Source organism: Fusarium phalaenopsidis (genome assembly GCF_050370095.1).
Source record: "Fusarium phalaenopsidis strain FUZ10S chromosome Unknown contig_32290, whole genome shotgun sequence".
Classification (NCBI taxonomy): domain Eukaryota; kingdom Fungi; phylum Ascomycota; class Sordariomycetes; order Hypocreales; family Nectriaceae; genus Fusarium; species Fusarium phalaenopsidis.
The window spans coordinates 328,707-350,430 of NW_028145411.1; the positions used below are offsets into that span (position 1 = coordinate 328,707).

Consider the following 21,724-nt stretch of genomic DNA (forward strand, 5'->3'; position numbering starts at 1 on the left):
ATAAGCATCATGCTTCCAGCCAATCTGAATCAAGCGATCAGGAAATCCTTCTTCTCTAACCAGCCTTCAGAAACCCCTCTCTCCGCTTCCCCATCCATAAACCCATGAACGTATGTTGAACAAACAACCTGATAGACCTCTCCCATGTCTTGGTGTTTGTGATTTGTCTCAGCCCTGCGAAGCACCATGGGAATTTTCGCTCCATCCAAAACTGCTATGACATCGCCTTGTTTCACCCCTGGACGGGCAAGAAGGAAAAGGCCGTTGTCAGCCACGGTGAACATCCAGTCCCATTGCGAGTAGGACAGCCACGGCAAGTATGTCAACACCAAATTCTTTGATTCCTCGATTTCGGTAAAGTCGAAGTCTTTTCCAGGGTGATAAGAGAATGCTGACCTGGACTTGCTCTCGTCCAAGGAGATTTGGAATGTTTGAAGTACTTCTCCAGCCTGGAGATGGTCTCGGTTGATGGGGTCGAGAGACTCAATCTCCGACTTTAGTAGACGTCGCATTCTCGGGGGCGTTGTACAATCTTTGACCAGCGTGCGCCAATAAGCCCGGATGAGTGTCTCCTTGGGAGAAACTTGATTGCCGCCGATGATTGGCGCGTAATGATGTCGACTAGGGTTATCGAGAACATCTTGTCCAAGATACATTCTCATGATTTCGGCCGCTTCGGTCCGTACGTTCAAGTTGGGAGATACTCCCTGGAGGACAGGCCCGATATGGCCCAGCACACTCCCTTTCAGGATCAACACATCCTTCTTTGGCCCTAGCAGCCGACATGGCGTCTCCAGTCGTCCTGACCCAGCCTTGAAGATGCCGCGTTGCGCAAAAAGAATCGTAACACAATCGGGCCGTCCCAGATGAAACTCGGCAGTCCAGGAAGGAAACATTTCTGGCGCCTGAGCTGCACCCTCGTCTTTTCCAAGCACCAATGGCCCACCCTCGCGTTCGAAGGGGTTTTGACAGATGATATCCAAGTTCTTGGAGAGGTTGATAATCGATAGAGTCGCCTCTTTATACAAATCGCGCAAGGGCTTCGAGTAGTCGACGATGATGCCGTGGTCTTGCGTCACCAAGCCAAGCAATCCATATATCTTGTCTCTTGGATCTGTCGATTGCAAGTTTCGGAATCGGCCTAGGACATCCATCAGGCTCGACTCATCTCGCGTTAGAAGAGCACTGCTGGACAATTGGCGCTGGTCTTCGACTAGCTTGACCTTCAAGAATATGCTGCTGAAATTCCTATAGCCCCCGTGATGGTCCGTGGTATGGAAGGCGTCAAAATACGGTTCATCCTTGAACAAAGTCGACAACGCATCCCAGTTTAGTTCAGCTCCCTCGCACATCAGAACCACGCGGGGTGCCATTGATAGTTCCTGAACAATCCAGAGTCGCCCCCAGAAAGATGGGCCGCGAAAGAGAGCCGAGAGCTTTTCTTGGTCACTATGACCGAGAAGGAGGTCTGGGACATGCTCGAAACCATCTTGCCGTGAGGGGGAGTGGTCTTCTCCCGAGAATAGGTTGTTGAACTTATCTCGAAGTGACCTGAGGGTTTCGGGGTTTTTTTGCGTTAACTGATACATAAATTCCATCGCTTCCCTGACGGTCGATCTTTGCGGACGGAATGTATACCGGTTATCGCAGGCGGGTTCAGGTTCTGGGTCGTTGTCTGGCAGCTCGCCTAGCCATGCGATGTCTTGTCGGCAGCAAGAGTAGATCTTGCGCATCAGGGCAACTTGCTGACTGCGTTCCTGGACATCCGACTGGTTGATACAAAGGGCATCGATCCAGAGGACCCTGGCCTCGTTGTCGAGTCGCAAAGCGGATAAAATAGATGCCAGGCTTGGAGTGATGTGGAAGTTGACATCATTCAGCAAGATGGATGCTGAGAGATTGGGCTTTCCCCACACGTAAGATAGGGCTTCATATTCTGGAGTTTCTGCAGCAAGGGATGCATGGGAAAGGGTGCAGAAAAGTGTTGAATCTGCCTGCGAAGCCGGATGCAGCGTGAGCAGCCGGATCTCATCAATGGCAGGGTTGAGAGGCTCATAGATCAAGTGGGATACATCGTCGTTGAAGCCTAAGTTGGGCTTATCTCGGGCATCACAGTCAACTCCGATGGTGGTTTCTGAGTGCATCTTTTCTGACTTGAAGCGGCAGGTGTGACAAGACGGTGAGTGAGTTGTTGAGTCAGACTGTCAGATTTTAAAGCCTCAGACGAGATGAGGGCGCAGCACTTACTCAGCCACTCTAAGACAGTGGACCAATATCCACCTTGGGGTCTTTTTCTCGAAATTGTTTCCATCAGCATTTGCTTTCACACTACCTTGCCTCTAATGTAGGTGGCTGACAGGTTGCATTGACTCGCACTGGAACAGCGCTGTGGATGATTGCGTCTCTGGCTTTTTAAAACATCCACTGTACTCTTTCAGAGGTATCGTGTGTCGTACAGCATTCGCGGGAGTAGCGCGTGCGAGCCCCCCGATATACATACACCCTCTCTCGAGGATCGGTTGCTGCATGGTTACGGTTACCGACAAGGAGATCCAGGAGGGCCTGTGTGTGTTGAGAGAGGACCATTCGGAGATTCCTGGCTGCTTTGGAAGGCTTATCCTTGTAGAGAACAGTGTGCTAGTCAGTTCTGTTCACCCTGGTTCAATACATGTCGACGAAATGAAATTACGTGAAAGCAATGGGAATATAAGGAGTCTCCGTAATGCTCATCGTTGCTGAGTGTGGACAGACGTTGTCATAATCTTCAGACCCTTTGCTGCTAGCTATCCAAGACACTATGGAAGGTAAAAGGAAGCTTGGAGGCTTAGTACAGTAGCTTTTCTGATCTTTTTAAACAAGGTAACACCATCCGCAAGATGCCACATTTAATCCTTCGACAACAAGATCTGGGACGCTCGACAGTAAATATCACCCTTACGATTATGATTGGGGTATTGGTATTTCCTTTATAATTGATGTACTCTGTATAAATATGGCATCTATCTTACAAACAACACGCGGGTATCCCAAATGCGTTTTCTGTTCCCGGTTGTTTACTCTAAATGGAGGAATGTCTTAAGAGTTGCTTGTATATCTCCAAATAGATGGCCAGGCTTCGTACTCAGGCTGGTCTAGAAAGTGTGCTCCAGTGATAGGTGATATCGTCTTGTGAAGGTTATTCGACACACTCCAGAGCACAGATATCATGACCAGAAGAATTCAATTGTCGCCAAAGAGCTTCACCGTGGAAGATGAGTAAACGACATGTTGTCACTCAATGGTCAGTTAATAGAGGCACACTTCTGTAGCTCTAGTATCAACACGAGTGCTGAGCAGAAAAGCTACGAAATAGTTGCATGTTTCGCTCGGTAATCCAAGAACTCGGTCCCACATGAGCCTGGATAGCCTTTGGCATTCATGCAGGTTGAATGGCGCGCTCTAGTACTTGGCTAAGTCGGTTTAGAAGATTAACAGAGGGGGCGTGGCTGACTTGGCCTCTAAAGTCGCTACCACTTCTAAGCATTCACGATGGAAGAGGTTACAAGACCATGTTGTTGCATGTAGAGATATCGCCAATATAGAGCTAGGAGGGCAAGTGTTGACCACCTACAATCCGGAGCCCTGCGCTGAGGGCCCAGGTTGTGGAGAGCAAGTGAAACGAGCTCTGGCACAGCAATGGTGTCTCTGCCAACACGAAACAAAGCTCATGTACAGGAAAACACAGTTGCTCTTTGACATGCACACGGCATTAATACTGCTGCTGTTGATTATTGACTAGGATGAAAGCTTTCAACGTAGAGGGTATCAATATGCTGCCGCTTATGACATAATATTGCTCTGTCGCCAGACTCGGAGATGAGCTATCCCTTTGTATGTTCGTCCGCTCGCGCCAAGATGTGCAAGCACGCCCCTAATGCAAGTTAGCCTGATCGTGGGACTTTTGTCAACGTGGCCCTTGAATACGAGCCACGACCACCAAAGTTGGGCTCCTCTTGGACAACACGTGTAGTGTCAAAAAAGACTCATTCGACCGGCATTATAGGACAGTCTCGCGTGACTGGCCGGATTAATCGCGGCGTCTTCTTGGCCCTGGGCCTCGGTGACGACGGACACGTTTACCGCATTGGGTAGGTAATGCACAAGCTAGTTGGGTGTTTTGCGCCCAGTCACATGCTCTATTCTCGCTCCGTGCCTAAAAGAAAGATAGATTGAGTCGAATAGAGCCATTTTTAAGCTTTCTGTCTTGCCTGATTCCATCAACACGACACGGCATGCATGGTGCTTGGAGAAGAAACTCGTCTTAGCATCCTTGTCATCTCCTATACTCGAACGGCGTATTGCCTCGAATCGGAAAGATCCCTGCTGATCCCAATGCGACACCGCCGGTCAGAGTGAACTAATTTATGCTGGCTTTGTCCGTGCTATTCCAGTTTAACCTGTCCATTTCAGACACCTATCGTCCTCACCAGTTCATCATGTCTCTCAGGTCTCTTCCCTCGCAGCTCCTGACTGTCGCTCTGTGCCTGAGCGGCCTGTCATCTGGTCAAACGACCGGCAAATTCGACCTCTTGACATACAACGTGGCTGGACTACCCCCGATTTTCAACAACAACGAGGTCCCAGGGGACAAGGGCACCAACGCCAACACTATCGGCTCGATTCTTGCCAAGCAGGCATACGATGTAGTTCATATGCAGGAAGACTTCAACTACCATGCCTACATCTACAAAACCGATAACCATCCCCACCGCACTCCGACATCTGGGGGTGTTCCGTTCGGCGATGGCTTGAACACTGTCGCCAACTATAACTGGGCCAATTTTGCCCGGAAGAAGTGGAACAAGTGCAACTTGAACTCTGGTGACTGCTTGACCCCCAAGGGATTCACATATATGCGCATGACCATCGATGGTATCGAGGTTGACCTGTATAACCTCCACGCTGATGCCGGGTACGTCTACAGAGAAATATTTGGTGCCGTCCTTGTACTAACCTTCGGGTCGTTTAGGTCTGACAAGGGTGATATCGATGCCCGCTCTGCTGGCATTGACCAAATTCTTGCCTGGGTCAACTCCAACTCCAAGGGGAAGCCTGTCATCATTGCTGGCGATACCAACGATAGGTGGACCAACTCGGGGCGCAGCATTAACAAGCTGACCGACGCCGGTTTCACCGACAGCTGGGTCCAGCTCATCCGGAGCGGCTCGTACCCCCAGGCTGGTGCTCCTGCAGATCCTTGCAAGGTGCCGGCAGCAGACAACAAGTGCGAGATTGTCGACAAAGTATTGTAAGTTGTCGGTCGTTGAACATGACAAGTATATGTGCTGATGATGACTCTCAGCTACCGTTCTGGTGACTCAGTCAAGCTCACAGCCACTTCATTCAACTACGCATCCAAGGTTTTTGTTCAGCCTGATGGAAACATCTTGTCTGATCATAACCCTATTCATGTTGAGTTCTCCTGGTCATCCAGTGCTTAGAATAGAGGTGTTGGCTTCTCGTGTTTGGTCTAGTCCTTTGCCACTTTCGTCGCACGTCTGTCTATGGCAGGGAGAAGGAAGAGAAATGGACATTCTACCAGAGCTACAAGAATAACCGAACTTTTCAGTGAGAAAGTGCCACTGATTGACGATTTAAGTAATTTACACAACGTACAAGTTGATCATCAAGTACATAGTCTTGACTGAGGGCCGCAATCCCGAGTATCAGACTCTGAGTGAGGTATGACCGGTGCCCCCATTGTTGAGGCGTAGAGTCAGTACGTCTCCAAACATGTCCAATGAAGGCATCGATAAACTTATGGTTATGTCGGCGAACAATTAGAAGGGGATGTTGTGATTCAGAACTGTCAAAGGATTATGCGGTGGGTTCTCGCTCGCCAAGCCGCCGAATCTTGTCATCACAGGACTGTTTGGCAGTCGGATATGTCGGTGAAACTGCATCATGCCAACCGCATCGATAACCCCGGGGGTTCGCATCCTTTCTTCGGGCTCCATAAGACCGGTTGTAGTTGAGAGCTCAACTACGACTGCAAGTAGTTGACATCATGTCCCAACATAATATCAGGCAACCTTGGGATCCTCATCAACTAGAAGCTGCCACCTAGCAATTGAAACGCCAGGCTCATGTCTTTGACGATTAATTAATAGTGGATATCTACCCAATGGGCACTAAGTTTCTTTTAAAACAGATGAACCGGATCTCTAGGGTGCGTTATAACTGGAGGAGATCCAACGAATAAATCGACAATACGAACGCGACTCGTTACAGGTAAATGCATTAAACAGTTGAACAAAACCTGTGCAGCAAAGTCGTTAATGCTATTTTGCCAGAAGTCAGACACAATGACGTTCTTCAGCGACCCAGGCGGCCAGAGCTCTCCTTCTCCTCTTTAGCCCTCTTTACTCATGGAGATACTTGACCTCCTTTCCAGGATTTGGTTGCTGAACCAAGCTTAGCTGCTGAAGAGCAGTCAGAGCTCCCTCTTCGCCAGTCTCATCCACAATAAGCCCATCCTTAAGGGTGAATATGGTTGTGCCGGAGAAATAGATCTTCTTTCCCGTATTCGGGCACTCTAATGCGCCGACCGCAAGGTCGTCAAAAGCAACTCCAGTGTGAGTGCCGCCTTCGATCCAACGCCCGACCACATAAGGCCCGCTTGCGATCAAGGGATGTTGATAGGCATGGAATGAGATGTCAGGAAATGCCTATCGAGATCATGTAAGTGGCCGGGTCGCCAATTCCGCATGCATCTTCTTACCTCCTTGAACTCTGAGAGCATCTTCTTAGCATTATCCTTTCCATATCGAGGACCATGCATCGGGTAGTTGGTGACAAAGTTATCAGCGCAAAGCTGATCGACGATATTAGGGTTACCTTTGCCCCAGAACTCGGTGAAGTACTCCCCGATGACCTCGAGATTCTTTCTCTCTTCTTGAGTAGGCATTGTGTTGGTAGTCGAAGATAGTTGTAGGTAAAAACGTTGCTTTGGAACGATGATAAGGTGTTACGAGTGTTGTTGGAGAAGACTGTTTAGTATGGAGAGGCACTCTCTAGTTCTTATACCATTATTAGCGAGGAATAGGTCCACCTCGCAGATATACACGTCATCTTAATTCAACCTGTTGATCACATAGGTTGCTAAGGAACTGTCCAATGGGTGATAAGCATTGCTAGACCAACTCCATGTCTCTTGCTTTCATGATTGGATACTTCTGAAGCAAAATTTAACTTCAGTAGCACTCGGCGTTCCTGGTTACGGCAGACGCCTGGCGTGATCAACAAGTGCAGTACTGCATGATTGGCTACTTCAAAAGCAACATTTATCTAGAAGTTTGCCAGGAAGTGGTGCAACGATACACTGCAATTAGTTATTCTGAAAGCAATGTCTTAGCAGGCAGTCAGTACAGACCTCAATGAGAAATATCACGTACAGTTCCATATCCCAGTTAGTCTCAGTGAAAGCCATTTACAGCGTTGTTAAAATGCATCGCTTCCCATAAATAGCCATGAAGTACAAGCTGGCTGAATCGGGCCAATAGTTACGCCAATCTTCAATAATATCCCTTCTTTCACCCGTCACGCCCAGCATTCATGTCTTTCTTCACCGTTTATTGTGGTACCCCAGGTGGAAAGGTTCAGGAAGGCACGAATGCCTGGCCTGGTCCTCCAACCGCCCATCAAGGGGCACTGTCATGGTATCTGCCTCAAATGCGAGTAACACAGTCTGGGCCTTGTCGCGTTCCGCTGGGCTCAATACACGCCACGTACTTCCAGAAAGGTCAATAACTCCTTCAAGAGAAGATACTGAAGGAGACCAATGTGCCATCCTCAAACGCTGGTCCGTATTGACGAACTTTGCGGGGGTTCGAACTCCAATCCAAGTCCAAGCCATCATTCGTCAACACCATCAACGTGTTACGTATCATGCAGGCCGCCAGTCCTCCCCGACCTCGGTGATTTCATCATCCGCTTCGACGGTGGTGGGACAAGTTGAGATCTTGTTGGCAGCTTCTCGGTGAAGCTCCTTTCTTCTGTACGCCTGCAGGAGAGTGCCTTGAGATTCAAGCTTACCCACTCCGTGCAACGTACAGGTTGAAGCTCCTCTCGCCCGGCCCCGGCCCCACTGACAATCATCTTCACAGCCGGACCGGTCAACTCCACCTATGCCTATTTAGGCATCTGCAGCCGCGCCTTTGAGGCAGCTCGTTCGCTTTCCCTGAGAGTTCATTCCTATCTCGTACTGAAGAGTTAAATACCCAGGATGAATTATCGTCGTCGCTTCTTCAATAACGCTTAACCAAGACCATCTCATTGAGAACGCCATCATGTCACATGCAGGTAAATGGAACGCCGTCCTCCTCTTGAGTCAATCCCCAAGCTAACAACAAAGGCTTCATACACGACGCTGTCAAGCTCATCACTTGCGGCCCAGGCCTGCCAAGTGCAAATCCGACCGTCCCAAAGTGGCAGCAACCGCCGCATCCAACAATCTCCAACGCACAATCCGAGACCTTGCCTCGAGAATCTGACATCGTCATCATTGGGTCTGGAATAACCGGAATTGCGGTGGCACATTGTCTCTTGAACCACCCAAAAGCTTCAGGTCTTCAGGTGACCATGTTGGAAGCACGCGGGTCCGTTAGCGGCGCGACAGGCCGAAACGGTGGCCACCTCGTCTCGGATAGCGATTCTCTATTTCCAGCTCTTGTCAAGGCGGTCGGCCTTGAACTCGCCGTGGAGACGGTACGCTTCAGCGAGACAAACATTCGGCGTCTGAGGGAGCTCGTGGACCAACTCGACCCAGAGGATCGTCAAGCTACCGAGTTTCGCAACGTGACGACAAGCACGGCTTTTGAAGACCGAGAATCGTTTGACGAAGCTGTTGACGCTGTTCGCCAGCTTATCAAGGCTTACCCCAACGGCGACCTTGAGTATAAGGTATCTAAACAGGAAAACGCCACCAAGGTACGCAACGAGGCATATGTCGTGGGTTTTTTTTCATTGCTGACTCCTTCGTCGTTAGACTTTTGGCTATAGGCAAGTTGCTGGCGTCATCGAGCAACATGGAGTCGCAGCTTTGTGGCCCTATAGGCTCCTAACAACAATTCTTGCATCCTTAAAGAGAGATTTCCCTGATCGCTTTTATCTCGAGACATACACTCCGGTTCAGTCGATAAATCACCAACATCATGCGTCCACGACACACCCCTACACTCTTCACACTCCACGGGGATCTCTTGTGGCTAAGCAAATCATTCACTGTACGAACGGATACTCCGCCAACCTGATTCCCAACCTCGTTGGAAAGCTATATCCTCTGAAGGGCACAATGTCTACTCAGAGTATGGGACCTTCATTTCCCAACCGTGGAGAAAAGGTCTCATGGGCACATATCTCCAAAGGTTCTTACGACACAGAGACGGGGCATATTCATCTTGGTTTATACTATGCCCAGCAAAACGCGAAATCAGGCGTCATGTTCCTTGGTGGAGAGTCACAGAAACTAGCCACCTTGATTTCAAGCGACGACTCGATGGTTGCCGACGATGCACGCGAAACCCTATGTTCGATCGCTCCACGCATCTGGAAAGACGCTTCTCCCCAGCCATTAGAGGTATGGTCTGGAATCATGGGGTTTACCACAGACGGCATGCCCCTTGTCGGTAAACTGCCACCAAGTCTGTCAGGCCGGATGGGAAATGGGGAGTGGTTGGCTGCAGGTTTCAACGGCCATGGCATGGACAAGTGCTGGCTTAGCGGAGAAGCAATCGCTAAAATGGTTCTTGGAGAGGCGGTGCCTGGATTTCCCAGGGCATATCTACTAAGTGATCGAAGGATTGAGTCTTGGACCCCTGAGAAGGCTGCCGAGACGTTGATGGATCACATCATGTTGGGTGGTGCCCCTCCCTCGAGCCATCTCTAGTAGGCCTGTTAAATGTAGACGCGTGGAATTGAAAGCCTGCCTTGTTTGAATCCAGACCATCGAAGGACTTGAAGTCCGCAAAGCCCTTGTTGTGTGATAATCACCAATGTGTTATTATGCTGTTCTTACAAACGTCAACCACAGCCTCATCAAGCGGTTTCAAAGCTTCTTGACTGGCTGTGTTATTCAAGCTTGCCTTGCTTTAAAACCCCCCTTCGGGACTCTTGGAGCCTTTGACCAAGAAGTCCGTAAAGATCATAGCCAAGGCTAGCCAGGGTAGAAGAATGAATGGAACGTTGCCCCTCTTTCTTGACAAACAACATCATGCTGTCCCATATCCAAGATGATGACTCGATTAATCCAGGTGACCCTTGATCGGCACTCCGGTATCCTCGGCCACCGAGAGGGACCGCAGATGGCGGTTCGGCTCGGCATGTATGCACCACATCGACCTTTTCCGTATTACGTAGTATGAATAACTCCTGGGTTCACGGTCATCTACCGCCCCGATACCTCTCGGGCGCCAGGAGAGAATCACTAGGGGCGTTATCAATTCCCCACTCGATGTGGTTATCCAGCATGCGGGGTTGAGTGAGTTGATTGCGCGCTCTTCTACATGCCAGTTCTGGACTAGTCAGCATTTCGGTCCAGGTGAGCTATGGCAGCCTACCGGGGCTCGAGATGGTCAGGCACTTCATGAGATGAATAAATACACACGTGTAAGCCCTTCAAGTCTTCAGCTCAACTCATTCACTGTACTGATACATCCCTAGCTCTATCTTATATCCAAGTCTCCCCTCAATCTCAGACATGCCGGCCAGCAGAACACCTACCGGCAAGACTCGATTGCCTGTAGATGGCCTTGGAGTGGTCGAAGGGCTCAGTTTCACCCAGGGTGTGCATCAGTTCTGTGGCATTCCTTACGCTTCCCTACCTAAACGTTGGACGCGCTCCAAACTCAAGGACTCGTGGCCCAATGACTTCCATGACGGAACACAGCTCGGGTATTGCTATCCCACCCATTGTCTCATACGAAAACCAACACTGACTCTTGCACAGGTGTAGCGCACCCAATCCTCCAGAGTACAACGGAGACGACCCTCTTGTACCAGTTGATATCGCACCTCATTTTGAGGAGCCGCCCGAGGACGAACTCAACTGTCTCGTCATGAACATCACCACACCGTCCACAGACCCTGGCACGAAACTCCCCGTCATGGTATACATTCACGGTGGCTCTTTACTCTTTGGAGGCGCCAACAAGGGTGTTTTCGACAGCGTCAACTTTGTCACCCACGCCGTGGCTCGCAACACTCCCGTCGTTTCCGTCAACTTTAACTACCGCGTCGGTCTTGGAGGGTTCCTCGCTTCATCTGCCATCAAAGCTGATCTAGAGCGCGATGGATACCAAGGCTTCGGCAATTTCGGCCTCTACGATCAACAAGTTTTGCTCCACTGGGTTAACCGCTATATCGCCTCGTTCGGTGGTGATCCAGACAACGTTACTATATACGGCGAGTCTGCTGGAGGCATAAGTGTGTCTCATCACATTGTCGCGCGAGATCCAGCTCCATTCCATCGAGCCATTGCCATGTCTGGCCATCTGAACACCATCCCCACTTGGCCACTGAGTCATCACGAGAAACATTACCGGGCGCTGCTTGAGTACTTGGGAATTGATCCGGACTCTCCTTCTTCACTCGAACAACTTCGAAGCGTCCCTGAGCATGTCGTAGCCAAGGCGACGATACCGGTAGAGGGACACTTGAATGCTACCGGAAACCCATGTGATGACAGTGTTTTCCACGCGGTCAAGCCGTCTTTCAACGCCATCAGTTCACCACCTGCATGGCTCAAATCATACATGATTGGAGACACAGCTGATGAAGGCATGCTCTTTACTGAGGCCTTCTGTGATGAAGACTTTGGCTCCATCAGAAGTCAAATGATGGGCTGGCTTAGTACAGAAGAAACCGATACGATACTGGAGTTGTATGGCATTACACCTGAACTTGAGCAAGAGGAGCTCGTGAAGCGCATGGAAGAAATGTCTGCCGACGCGATATTCAAGTCACACAACTGGGTCGCGGCTCATCGTTCGAAAATTCCACAAACATTTGGTTATCATTTCGACCAAGTGTGTACACACGAGGGCATGTTCAAGGGACAGGCATACCATGCCTTGGATCTCTTATACTTGTTCCTGAATTTCGATGAACATCTGACTGAAGGCCAACGGAAACTCGCAAGGAATATGGCGGATCATTTCATTGACTTTGCTTATGGTAAAGACCCCTGGCCTCGGATGAGTGAAGGTGCACGCTGGATGCGGTACGGGCCGGATGAGACTTGCAGTTCGGTCACTGAAACCGAAGATGACAAGGTACGCAAGTACTCACGCATGCAGAAGATCATGGACATGGGTGTCTATCAAGAATTTACTCTGGCGGTTGACTGGATTGCGGGAGAGAGGGACAAGATGGGTACGTTCCCACGGAATCATGATGGAACTGAGTGCAAGCCAAAAGAGATGGAGGCTTTGACTACATTAAGTGGTGAGATTGGAAGACAGGAGGCCATTCCAGCTTAGACTAGGTTACTTCCTGTTTCGTTGGCAACTAGTACAAGTGTATTTCAGCATTCATCTCCGCCGCAATCTCTGTGGCCAGCTTCAATTTTGACTGCCCATCCCCTCCACTGCCCTTTTCCCATATTTGTGTCACAATATTCAGGGTTTCTGTAACTGGTCTCTCCTGTCCATTCTCGCACAGGTGCTGGAATGCTGTTCGGGAAAGCCTCCGCTCCCAGGCATTGTTCGCCAAGAGACCAGCGATGAACAGGGGATACAGGGCGGCTCTGGCAAGAGGCCGCCGGCAAGTAAATGTTCCCGAGTCAAATATGGCCTGAATCGACGCAAACACCTTCATCCGCAAGACTTCTGTTCTGGGCTTGCCCGTTGATGAAGAACTTGGACCTTGCGCTTCCCCGATCAGAGCTCGGTTGTGAAGTATCCCGGCATTCCGGAAGGCTTCCCACAGGTGTATCTGGATAAGTTCATCGCCCAACTCACCTGGCCACATCAGCAGCCTATCCTCTGCCTCAGGGGACCCCAGGTCAGCGAACAGGGTCATGAGTGTGTACGGTAGGCCAGATGTCTGTTCAACGCCGGATTGCTTGCTCGGGCCGACGTGTAACTTCCACAGATTGAGGGACACAGTGATTCTGTTTAATGTAAAACATGGAATGTCGAGCAGTCCAACCACCTCGATGAGGTGATTTGTGAGGGGAGGCCGTTGAGTTTTGTGTAGGAGGTCTCTGTGTTGAAGAACTCCGTGTAATCCTTCCAACAGAGGTGTCCAGATGTACAGAGAATTTATCTGCTTCTATTAGTCATGTTTTTCGTCTATGAGGTACTCCAAAACTCACGCTAACACTGCAAAGCAGGACTCCTGTAGCCAATGTTTCATCCAGATCAAGCTTCTCGGGAGTGTTGAGGTCGTTGAAGTAATGTGAAAGGGCCGATTGCATGTAAACTGGGGTCGCATGTATCATTTCTGGATCCAGGCTCGCTTGATAAGCTAGACACACATGGCGAAGAGAGATGTTACTATCGCAAAGAGGTATGATGTCAGAGTGAATGAAGTTGTGCTGCCCACCTCGCCCGCTGAGGGTTTGCCAGCCTTTAGAAGTGACTAACAAGCAGGGTTAGCAATATCAGGGGGAAACGACAGAGAAACTCACAGTCCTCCATCAGTCTTTGAGACAATTCATCATCTGGTAAGGCGCCGTTGCTGCAGGGATCATCGAGTTGGTACTGGAGGAACAGGAGATCCAACTGATCAGGGGATGAAACACTGCCCGGATCGGCTATCTCCAAGTCAGAGTCAGGCGATGCCTCAGCAATGACCTCTGCTTCTTCTCGCTGTCTGGCCTTCTTCTGAAGGCGTGGTTTACGGATAGGATTCAACACAACCCCAGCCATTGGTGATGCAGTGTTAGGGTTCGAAGGGCCCCATGTCAGTCTCGTCTGGTACCCTTCGCAGGCCATCCCAGCCTGGGCGCACCTATTGCACACTGGCCGCACCTCGTCACATTTCTTATGTCTTCTCTTACAAGTCCAGCAGCTGTGGGAGACGAATGAATGATGAGTGAGGTATTTCAAAAGGCTTGAGATGGTGCACTTACCCATGCCGCGATCGTCGAATCATTGATGCCCTGCTGAACAAGGAGGCTGCCTCTCATCCGCTCATGCAGACAACGCAATGACTCCTTCGGTTGGTGATGATGCCAATTGAGACAAAGCGGGGATCCGTCGATGCCCATCCCTGATGCGGCAGCTCGATTTATAAGTAACTAACGGGGCACCCCCTCTTATCGGGGATGGCCCCGGCACGACCGCCGGTAAGTTTGTCGGACTGGTTCAGGTGCCATTCCTTGGTCCGTCACAATAGCAGATAGAGCCTGAGACGGTTCGAATTGACATATTTATGATCCAATGAGGAAAAGATAATGTCTACTTGTTTACAGCCCAAGACTCGCCTTGTCTCTCACCATGTAATACAGGGTGGTTGAGGACTGAATTGCGCCATGGGACAGTGTCTTCTCCTCCAACAGTTTAAACCCATACTTCTCATAAAAGGCAATGTTTTTCTCGTTGGTGCATTCCAAGAAACAGGGGGACTTTCCCAGCCGATCCACAACCCAACTCATAATAGCACCACCGACACCCATTCCTTGAGTGTCTGGTTTGACCGCAGCGATCTCCAGATAGTAGAGCGAGTTTGGAGGATATCTACTCTTAATCTTCTTTGCAGATGCATAGTGGCCATCCATCATGATACCGATTCTCTAAGAGATAAAGAAGAGAATGTCAGTCTCTGCCAATTGCCTTTGATCGGTCATCTCACCTCTTCGTCTGTGAATGGTTCTTTCGGTTTGACCCAATATTGATCCCACAAGACCCTCAAATAGGCCGGCCACCACAACGGATTCAGCCATCGGCGTTGAGGCAGAGGAGGGAATAAGAAGCAAACCCCAACACTAGAGGGTGTTTCCCCCTCGTTGACCGCTTCCATGCCAATCCCACGGACAGTGTATTCTCGAACTCGGGCTTCCTGCCATCGCTGTATGGTAGGCTCAAGACTCCCCCAGCCAGGGCCGGTTGGACAACGATAGAGCCAAGTAATCAGAGGGTCAGCGGCAAAAGAAAGGCTGAGTGTTTGCGCCGCAGCTGAAACGGATGTCGAGTCCGTAGGCCACGTTAGTAAGGATAACTTGAGAGCAGAAAAACTGCACATGTGTCGTGACATACCAAGGCTCAACGGCCGCATGTGAATCGTGGGTCGAACCGCTGTTGCCATGCTGAAGGCGGAAACTGCTACTGATGGTCCAAGATGCACTATGAAAGAAGTACCTACCGCAGAGTACATTATTCCTCTGCTGGATTAAATATGGCTTATCGATGCGGAACCCGTGAATTCCGAGCCATGGTATCAGAACGGACTGTGTACGACGGACCCATTCACGGCGGCCCCGTGATGAAAAGAAAAATGGGGCCAGTCCGCGGCGTTTTCATCCCCTGATCAGCGCGGCACCAGCTTCCGGAAGAGGAAAGGCGAATGCCAAGGGGACGCTATCGCCAAAGGACAGGGATGCGCGCCTCGTGTGGGTGTTGTCAGTGGCGCTCAAGTACCAGGGCCTCCTCGAGTTGTTCAAAATTCAGTTGTGAATGGCCAATTGATCCCCCGGCGCACCCTGTGCCGGGCAACGAGACTTCCTTAGATATGCCTGTAATGAGAGAGCCATGCTTGGAAATTGCTTATCATCTGGTGGCCAATGCAACGCACGACCGACCGGATGCGATTTTCGAGAATATCCCAGGTGTGGCATGGACTGGAGTACGATAGGTCCTTTCAGGTACTGTTCGAGTACCCGGAGTCAAGGAGTTCGCCGTCGCGAACACCAGTATTGTCGACTAAGCTGAGAAGATACACTACAGTATAGGACAATACACTGTATTTGTTAGGTCCGACTGACCAGAATTCGACATGGGCGCCGCGTCCGCGTGCAGGGTAGGGGTCTTTCCAGAACTGGACGAGGCGCGGAGGTTGAGTCTGAGATTTGAAGATATGATCTATACTCGGGGGATTAGGTAATCGATTTACGCAACCCCTCTGTTCATCACAGAGGGGGCATCACAACCTGTAACTGCGTCACTGCTGTAACCACCTTGAGCAACTTGATTGCCTCATTTCTCCACCAATTGAGGTCCGAATAGCTTCAAATTAAAGCTAGACTTTATACTCAATTGAAACCAACTATGCCTCGATTTTCAAGCAAAGAGAGCGCCGCTGCGGCGCGTGCGGCGCATGCGTATCTGTCGGGGGCATCAACCCCGCCGACAACTCGGGCGAACCCCTCACCAGGCAAACACAGCATCAAGGAGACAGCCGCGCTCCACCACGCAAATGTTGCCCTAACTAAGAAATATATATATCTATTGAAAGCTGGAAAGCCGCTGCCTTCTGACTCCAAAGGAGGGACTCCGACGGCGCTGACTGGGCCGGAAGAACGGGCTATAGTGACCTTTATCCGTTCAGTTGAAAGGAGTGCTTTTGCGGTATCAGAAGCCTCTATCCGTAACTACGCCAGTTTCCTTCGAGGACACCGATTTAATAACCCACAGCCTCCTGTATCAGTATCGTGGGTACGGAGGTTTAAAAAGCGTCATCCAGAGCTTCAGTATAAGTCCCCAAAAGTCCAAGAAGTCACCCGTGCCGCCGCCGAGACTGACATACACCACATCGACAATTGGTTCAAGGAATTCGACGCCCTGATGCGCACCCTTGGTATCCAAAAGTGCGATCTTTGGAACTTTGACGAGACCCCTTACAAATTGGGTGGGTAAATGGTAGTATCAAGCTCTTTTCTACGCGGATGAAACGGAACACACGGACGACTGTCTTTCAGCCCGGGAATAAGGAGTCTTTGACCTCTGTTGATGCAGTCAGTGCAGCTGGGAAGTCAATTCCTTCGTTCCTGATACTCACGGCGAAGGTATTATTAGAGGAATATACCCGGGCTGATATTGACGGCCGGGTTGTCCTCACATTCACTGATACGGGTTTTAATAACTCTCATCGAGCTGTCCAATGGCTGCAACACTTTAACCGCTATTCCTTTGCCGCCAGCGAGACCTTCGCCGGATCCTCTATTGAGGAGTGGTTTGGCTACCCAACGACTATCACAAAGTCCCAATTTGACGAGGAATATGCGTTCAAACCTCGCTACCAAGTCAAGAAGGCTCCGACCTCGTACCGGCTCCTCCTGATGGACTCCTTTTCCGCTCATGAGGATCCTGAATTCCTATGGTATTGTGGGATGTTTGATATCATCCCGTACCGGCTCCCAAGTCACATGAGCCACCGTCTGCAACCTCTTGACGTAGGGGTCTATCAATACCTTAAGAATGAGCAAAAGTGCGCACTCAGGGACTTCATGATGGCCGGCGGTCTCCAGATCTCTCGATTCGACTTCCTGAACCAGTGGAATCGGATGTATGCAGCCGCCTTTAAGGCCTGTCACATATATGTCGGGTTCGAGAAGTCAGGGTTATCCCCTTTCAACCCAGAAGTCATCCTAGGTCCGCTCCGCCGGCACGCTGAAGAGCGAGATAAGCCCCTATTCCCAGTCAAATTAAATAGGGATAAGGTGACCCCGAGGAGGGTCAAGAAGCAGCTCTCTGATCAGTCTATTCAAAGGTCTATATCCCTCCTTGATACACCAACGAGGAAGGTTATCCGGCACGCTGAAGCGTGCGTTGACTTCGCCATTGTGACTCAAAAGTCACATGAGAATAGCCTCGCTTTACACAAGGAACATATACGACTTGAGGGACGCCGCACACGAAGTCGACGGCAAATTAAGGGCGTCAAAGATGGTGCCTTTAGTGTAGATGAGTTAAAGCGTATGGTTGAAGCACGAGAGCAAGAGGATAAGAGACTAGAAGAGAAGAGACTGACCCGGCAGCAGAATAACCTCCTTCAGAGCCTTCGTGACGATGGCCGGCCTCGTCTCCGTGGCGGCGCGGCCGCGAAAGCAAAGCGGGAAAAGGCAGCGGCAGAAGCGGCCGCGATGGCTTCACAAGAGGCCAACCGCCAGAGATTAATAGATAAGTCAGAAAGGGATGTCCTAGAGTATCGCCGGCGCCTTTGGACCGAAGCTGACGAGAAAACCCGGCACTTCTACTATCGAATTTGGAGCCGGCACGTTCTTGAAGCTATTCCCGAGGCCGCCGACTATTTGGCCGACCTTGACAAGGCTGCAGCCTTGCGAGAGGTGGCAGCCTCGCGAGGTCAGCTAGATAATATACCTGAAGATGTTCTCTCGGTATCATCGGGAGACTTGACGCCGCTGTTGCCCGGCAACGAGGAGGAGGATCGTGACGATATTGAGATCATCATGAACACACAGATCGAGGGATTCACACAAGCCTCTTTGAGGGCCGGAAGAGGGGATTATTCGCCTGAAAATAGCGATCAGGAAGAGGATCTATTACGCCGAGAAGATTGGGGCGGATTCGGCTATGATCGCGTGCCTAATAACTACTCGGATGACGAGAGGGTCGAGGCGTGCATTGTGGTGGCCGGGATGACAATTCCCGTGCCGCAGTCGCGGGCCCGAGACTAGGCATCACATTCACTTATACACAAAAATGTGGGAATAGCCTCCAGAAGGTTCAAATTGTCAGAATCAATTGATCAGATGAAGCGCTTTTTAATGATTATATTTTTATTAAAATTGGCCTTCAATTGGTGGAGAAATGAGGCAATCAAGTTGCTCAAGGTGGTTACAGCAGTGACGCAGTTACAGGTTGTGATGCCCCCTCTGTGATGAACAGAGGGGTACGTAACTTGCTTACCTAACCCCCTGGGTAGATGAGACAAGTTTGAATACTTGACCCATATGACACGAGAGGCCCTAGGTAATGCCAAATGGGTTGCATAATTGGATTGCTAGTCTTGTGGCGAATGGAGCTTTGAAGGTGTTATAGTCATTTAACTTTTGGTGTGCACTGTGGATGATGATGTCTCCGTGGACAGGAAGAGCACCTTCAAGTTGCTCCTCAAAAGCTTGCCAGATCTCAATTAGATGCCTTCGGGACGCAATATTAGTGTCAAGTGATCTAACCTCATGTCCCGCACACCTCCTTTGGATCCAACTTCACCCTCGGCTCCGTTCCGTTTCCCCTGATTGCCGAATTGCCCATCCTCCCCCCGCTTTCCCCGCGTTTTGGCACTCCAAATGATCGGGAGGCTCAAGCCTGTTGCGATAACGCTAACCTCATCAAGTAGGCGGAGCCGTCCTGATGAACCCCTTGCTGGCCGCTTATCGGCCATCCTTTCCAGAGATATCAAGACTCGAGCATTGTGACAGCCACATACATAAGAGTCCGGGAGCTCTGATCACTCATACTGCCATGGGCACTTTCCGACTCATACTTCCTTTGCGAATACCATCATCACCTGCACCGTCAAACCTTGCCGCATCTTCAAGATGACTTGGCCCGTTCAACCTCCGCCTCCCGAGTTTACCACGCCTCCAGGTACCGTTCGTGTGATTCGAGGTTATTGTCATGAGCCCCCAAGGATTGAGTTCTCAACTGATATCTCGGAACAGAAGATGGCCGCTTCGAGACCTCAGAGCTGGTACTGCAGCCGACCCCGTCCTCTGACCCTAACGATCCATTGGTATTGCTCTCATGTACGACACATGCTATCATACGTTGACCTCTACCCCTAGAACTGGAGTCGTGGCCGTAAACTAGCCAACTTTGTCCCTGCCCTTGCCATCACAGCAATCATCTTTACACAGTGAGTGGCTCGTCCCATCCTTGAGTGATGTTGACTGAGCATCCTCGAGGACGTCCCTCCCCATCCTCTTCTGGGTTCTCTGGATCCCTGAGTTCGGGTGGACCTATGGACAACTCAACGCTGCCTCGGCCGTCAACTACGTCGGAACGGCCGTGGGTTGCATCCTGTTTATCCCGCCAGCGGTCAAGTACGGTCGACGGTCCATGTACATCCTCTCCACCACCATCATTCTCGCCATGGCTGCTTGGTCGGCCTGCTTAAGCAGCCTTCCTGAGTTGTTCGTCTCACAGCTGTTGTTTGGTCTCGCCAACGCTACCAATGAGACAATTGTCGAAATGACGGTAATAAGTTGGCCCGACTTGTCTATATCTTCGACTAACAACTGCCAGGTTGCGGATATGTACTTTGTGCACCAGCGTGCAACCGCCAATGGTCTTTACATGGTCATGGTGATGATAGGAGTTCGTACTCACTGTTCATTCAGCAATGGGACCTGAGCTAACTAAGTGGACTCAGAGTTTTCTAAGCCAAATCATCGCCGGATACATGTCGGCCGACGGTAACTGGAGGCTATGCTACTGGGTCCTCTTTGCATTCGAGGCTGCACTGTTGATCTACTTTTGCTTGTTTTTCGAAGAAACCAAGTATATCCCTTGTATTGAGGCTAGACGCCTGGAGACGGCAAAAGTCAGACCAGCTTCAAGCAGCAACAAAGACAAAGGGTCAGCATCCGATAACCAAGAGGCAGACCAAGGCTCGCCTATCATGCCTCAGGTCTCAGACGCCGGGACTCATCGTATCGACCCCAGCATCCCCCTGCTCACTTGGCGACAGCGAATGCGCCTCGTCACGAAATCGGATCAGCGCCTGTTGAGTATCGCATGGCAATCGGTTGTCATCATGTGCCGATTCCCAGCAGTCATGTACACGGCCCTTACGTACGCTTTCACCGTTGGTTGGATCACGGCCCAAGCTTCGCTCATCTCGATTGTGTTTACGCAACCGCCGTACAACTTTGGTACCGTTGGCGTTGGCAACATGAACCTGGGCATCTTTGTCGGTTGTATCCTGGGGTCGATATATGCTGCGCTTTCTGATCGGACTGTGATTTGGTTTGCGCGAAGAAACCATGGCTACTATGAGCCTGAGATGCGCCTTCAGCTCAATCACCTCCCTGCTCTCTGTCTGGGTGGTGGATTCATCATGTTTGGTGTGTCGGCGACCAAGGTACATCATACCCCCTCGATTGCTTCTCTCTTGTACCAGTGCTAATGAATTAGGGCATGCATTGGATCTTTCCTAGTATCGGAAGTGCCATATTTGGTTTCGGGATTGGTGGTCTCGGTGACGTCGCTCTTTGCGTCTTGATCGATAGCTACCAAGCTGTGAGTGTCCTTTATCTCCTGATGCCATGTGTCAGCGCTGATTCGCTTTAGGTAACTGGTGAGGCTTTCATTGGAGTGGCTTTCATTCGGAACTGCTTCAGCATCGCCATCTCCTTTGCAACGGTTCCGTGGTTGGATGCCCAAGGCCTGCAGAACATGTGTATTGTAATGGGTGTTCTGGCTACAGTGACGGGCTTTCTTCACATCCCCTTGCTCATGTGGGGGAAGAAGATTCGCGAGAGGACGGCTGAAAGCTACGAGAAGTTGGTCAAAGAAAGAGAAGGTTCTCATCTTTGAAGGGCATTGTGGATCCGGCCTGCCTACAGCTCGAGGAGGAACAACTCAACGATGTTGCCATAGATTGTAACATAGGATGAATCAGGAAAACATCCAAGTCCCGTCAGATTGCCTGACAAGGGGGAGGTTGTGAATTACGACTGTGCCTCGGTAGAGAGTGTGTGCTGCTTTTCTCGCAAATAACGAACAAGCCTAACCTTATCTTGAGTTTTAATGACCGTGGACAGTTTAAAAAAACGTGGCTG

The 21,724-nt window shown here is 50.4% G+C and overlaps 7 protein-coding genes across 7 annotated transcripts; 5 read left to right on the plus strand and 2 right to left on the minus strand.

The window, feature by feature from the left end:
* Positions 1 to 29: 29 nt before the first annotated feature.
* Positions 30 to 2,144, minus strand: LRP88_04289 (HET domain-containing protein; the record flags this gene model as incomplete). Its single annotated transcript, XM_083240864.1, has 1 exon — positions 30 to 2,144. One exon carries the CDS (start codon positions 2,142 to 2,144, stop codon positions 30 to 32), a length of 2,115 nt encoding a protein of 704 aa, XP_083103394.1.
* A 2,331-nt stretch (positions 2,145 to 4,475) lies between these two features.
* On the plus strand, positions 4,476 to 5,480 carry LRP88_04290 (endonuclease/exonuclease/phosphatase family protein; the record flags this gene model as incomplete). The annotated part of the gene is made up of 3 exons (XM_083240865.1): positions 4,476 to 4,951; positions 5,009 to 5,287; positions 5,342 to 5,480. The coding sequence occupies 3 exons, from the start codon at positions 4,476 to 4,478 to the stop codon at positions 5,478 to 5,480; spliced, it is 894 nt and encodes a 297-aa protein (XP_083103395.1).
* Positions 5,481 to 6,401: 921 nt separating this feature from the next.
* On the minus strand, positions 6,402 to 6,946 carry LRP88_04291 (ester cyclase; the record flags this gene model as incomplete). The annotated part of the gene is made up of 2 exons (XM_083240866.1): positions 6,402 to 6,707; positions 6,761 to 6,946. 2 exons carry the CDS (start codon positions 6,944 to 6,946, stop codon positions 6,402 to 6,404), a joined length of 492 nt encoding a protein of 163 aa, XP_083103396.1.
* A 1,673-nt stretch (positions 6,947 to 8,619) lies between these two features.
* Positions 8,620 to 9,925, plus strand: LRP88_04292 (NAD(P)/FAD-dependent oxidoreductase; the record flags this gene model as incomplete). Its single annotated transcript, XM_083240867.1, has 2 exons — positions 8,620 to 8,967; positions 9,026 to 9,925. The coding sequence occupies 2 exons, from the start codon at positions 8,620 to 8,622 to the stop codon at positions 9,923 to 9,925; spliced, it is 1,248 nt and encodes a 415-aa protein (XP_083103397.1).
* An 810-nt stretch (positions 9,926 to 10,735) lies between these two features.
* On the plus strand, positions 10,736 to 12,515 carry LRP88_04293 (Alpha/Beta hydrolase protein; the record flags this gene model as incomplete). Its single annotated transcript, XM_083240868.1, has 2 exons — positions 10,736 to 10,929; positions 10,985 to 12,515. 2 exons carry the CDS (start codon positions 10,736 to 10,738, stop codon positions 12,513 to 12,515), a joined length of 1,725 nt encoding a protein of 574 aa, XP_083103398.1.
* A 4,565-nt stretch (positions 12,516 to 17,080) lies between these two features.
* Positions 17,081 to 18,613, plus strand: LRP88_04294 (uncharacterized protein; the record flags this gene model as incomplete). Its single annotated transcript, XM_083240869.1, has 1 exon — positions 17,081 to 18,613. The coding sequence occupies one exon, from the start codon at positions 17,081 to 17,083 to the stop codon at positions 18,611 to 18,613; it is 1,533 nt and encodes a 510-aa protein (XP_083103399.1).
* Positions 18,614 to 19,480: 867 nt separating this feature from the next.
* LRP88_04295 (major facilitator superfamily domain-containing protein) lies at positions 19,481 to 21,595 on the plus strand (the record flags this gene model as incomplete). Its single annotated transcript, XM_083240870.1, has 9 exons — positions 19,481 to 19,550; positions 19,604 to 19,632; positions 19,727 to 19,797; positions 19,847 to 20,138; positions 20,187 to 20,258; positions 20,314 to 21,024; positions 21,078 to 21,182; positions 21,234 to 21,445; positions 21,565 to 21,595. The coding sequence occupies 9 exons, from the start codon at positions 19,481 to 19,483 to the stop codon at positions 21,593 to 21,595; spliced, it is 1,593 nt and encodes a 530-aa protein (XP_083103400.1).
* Positions 21,596 to 21,724: the final 129 nt, after the last annotated feature.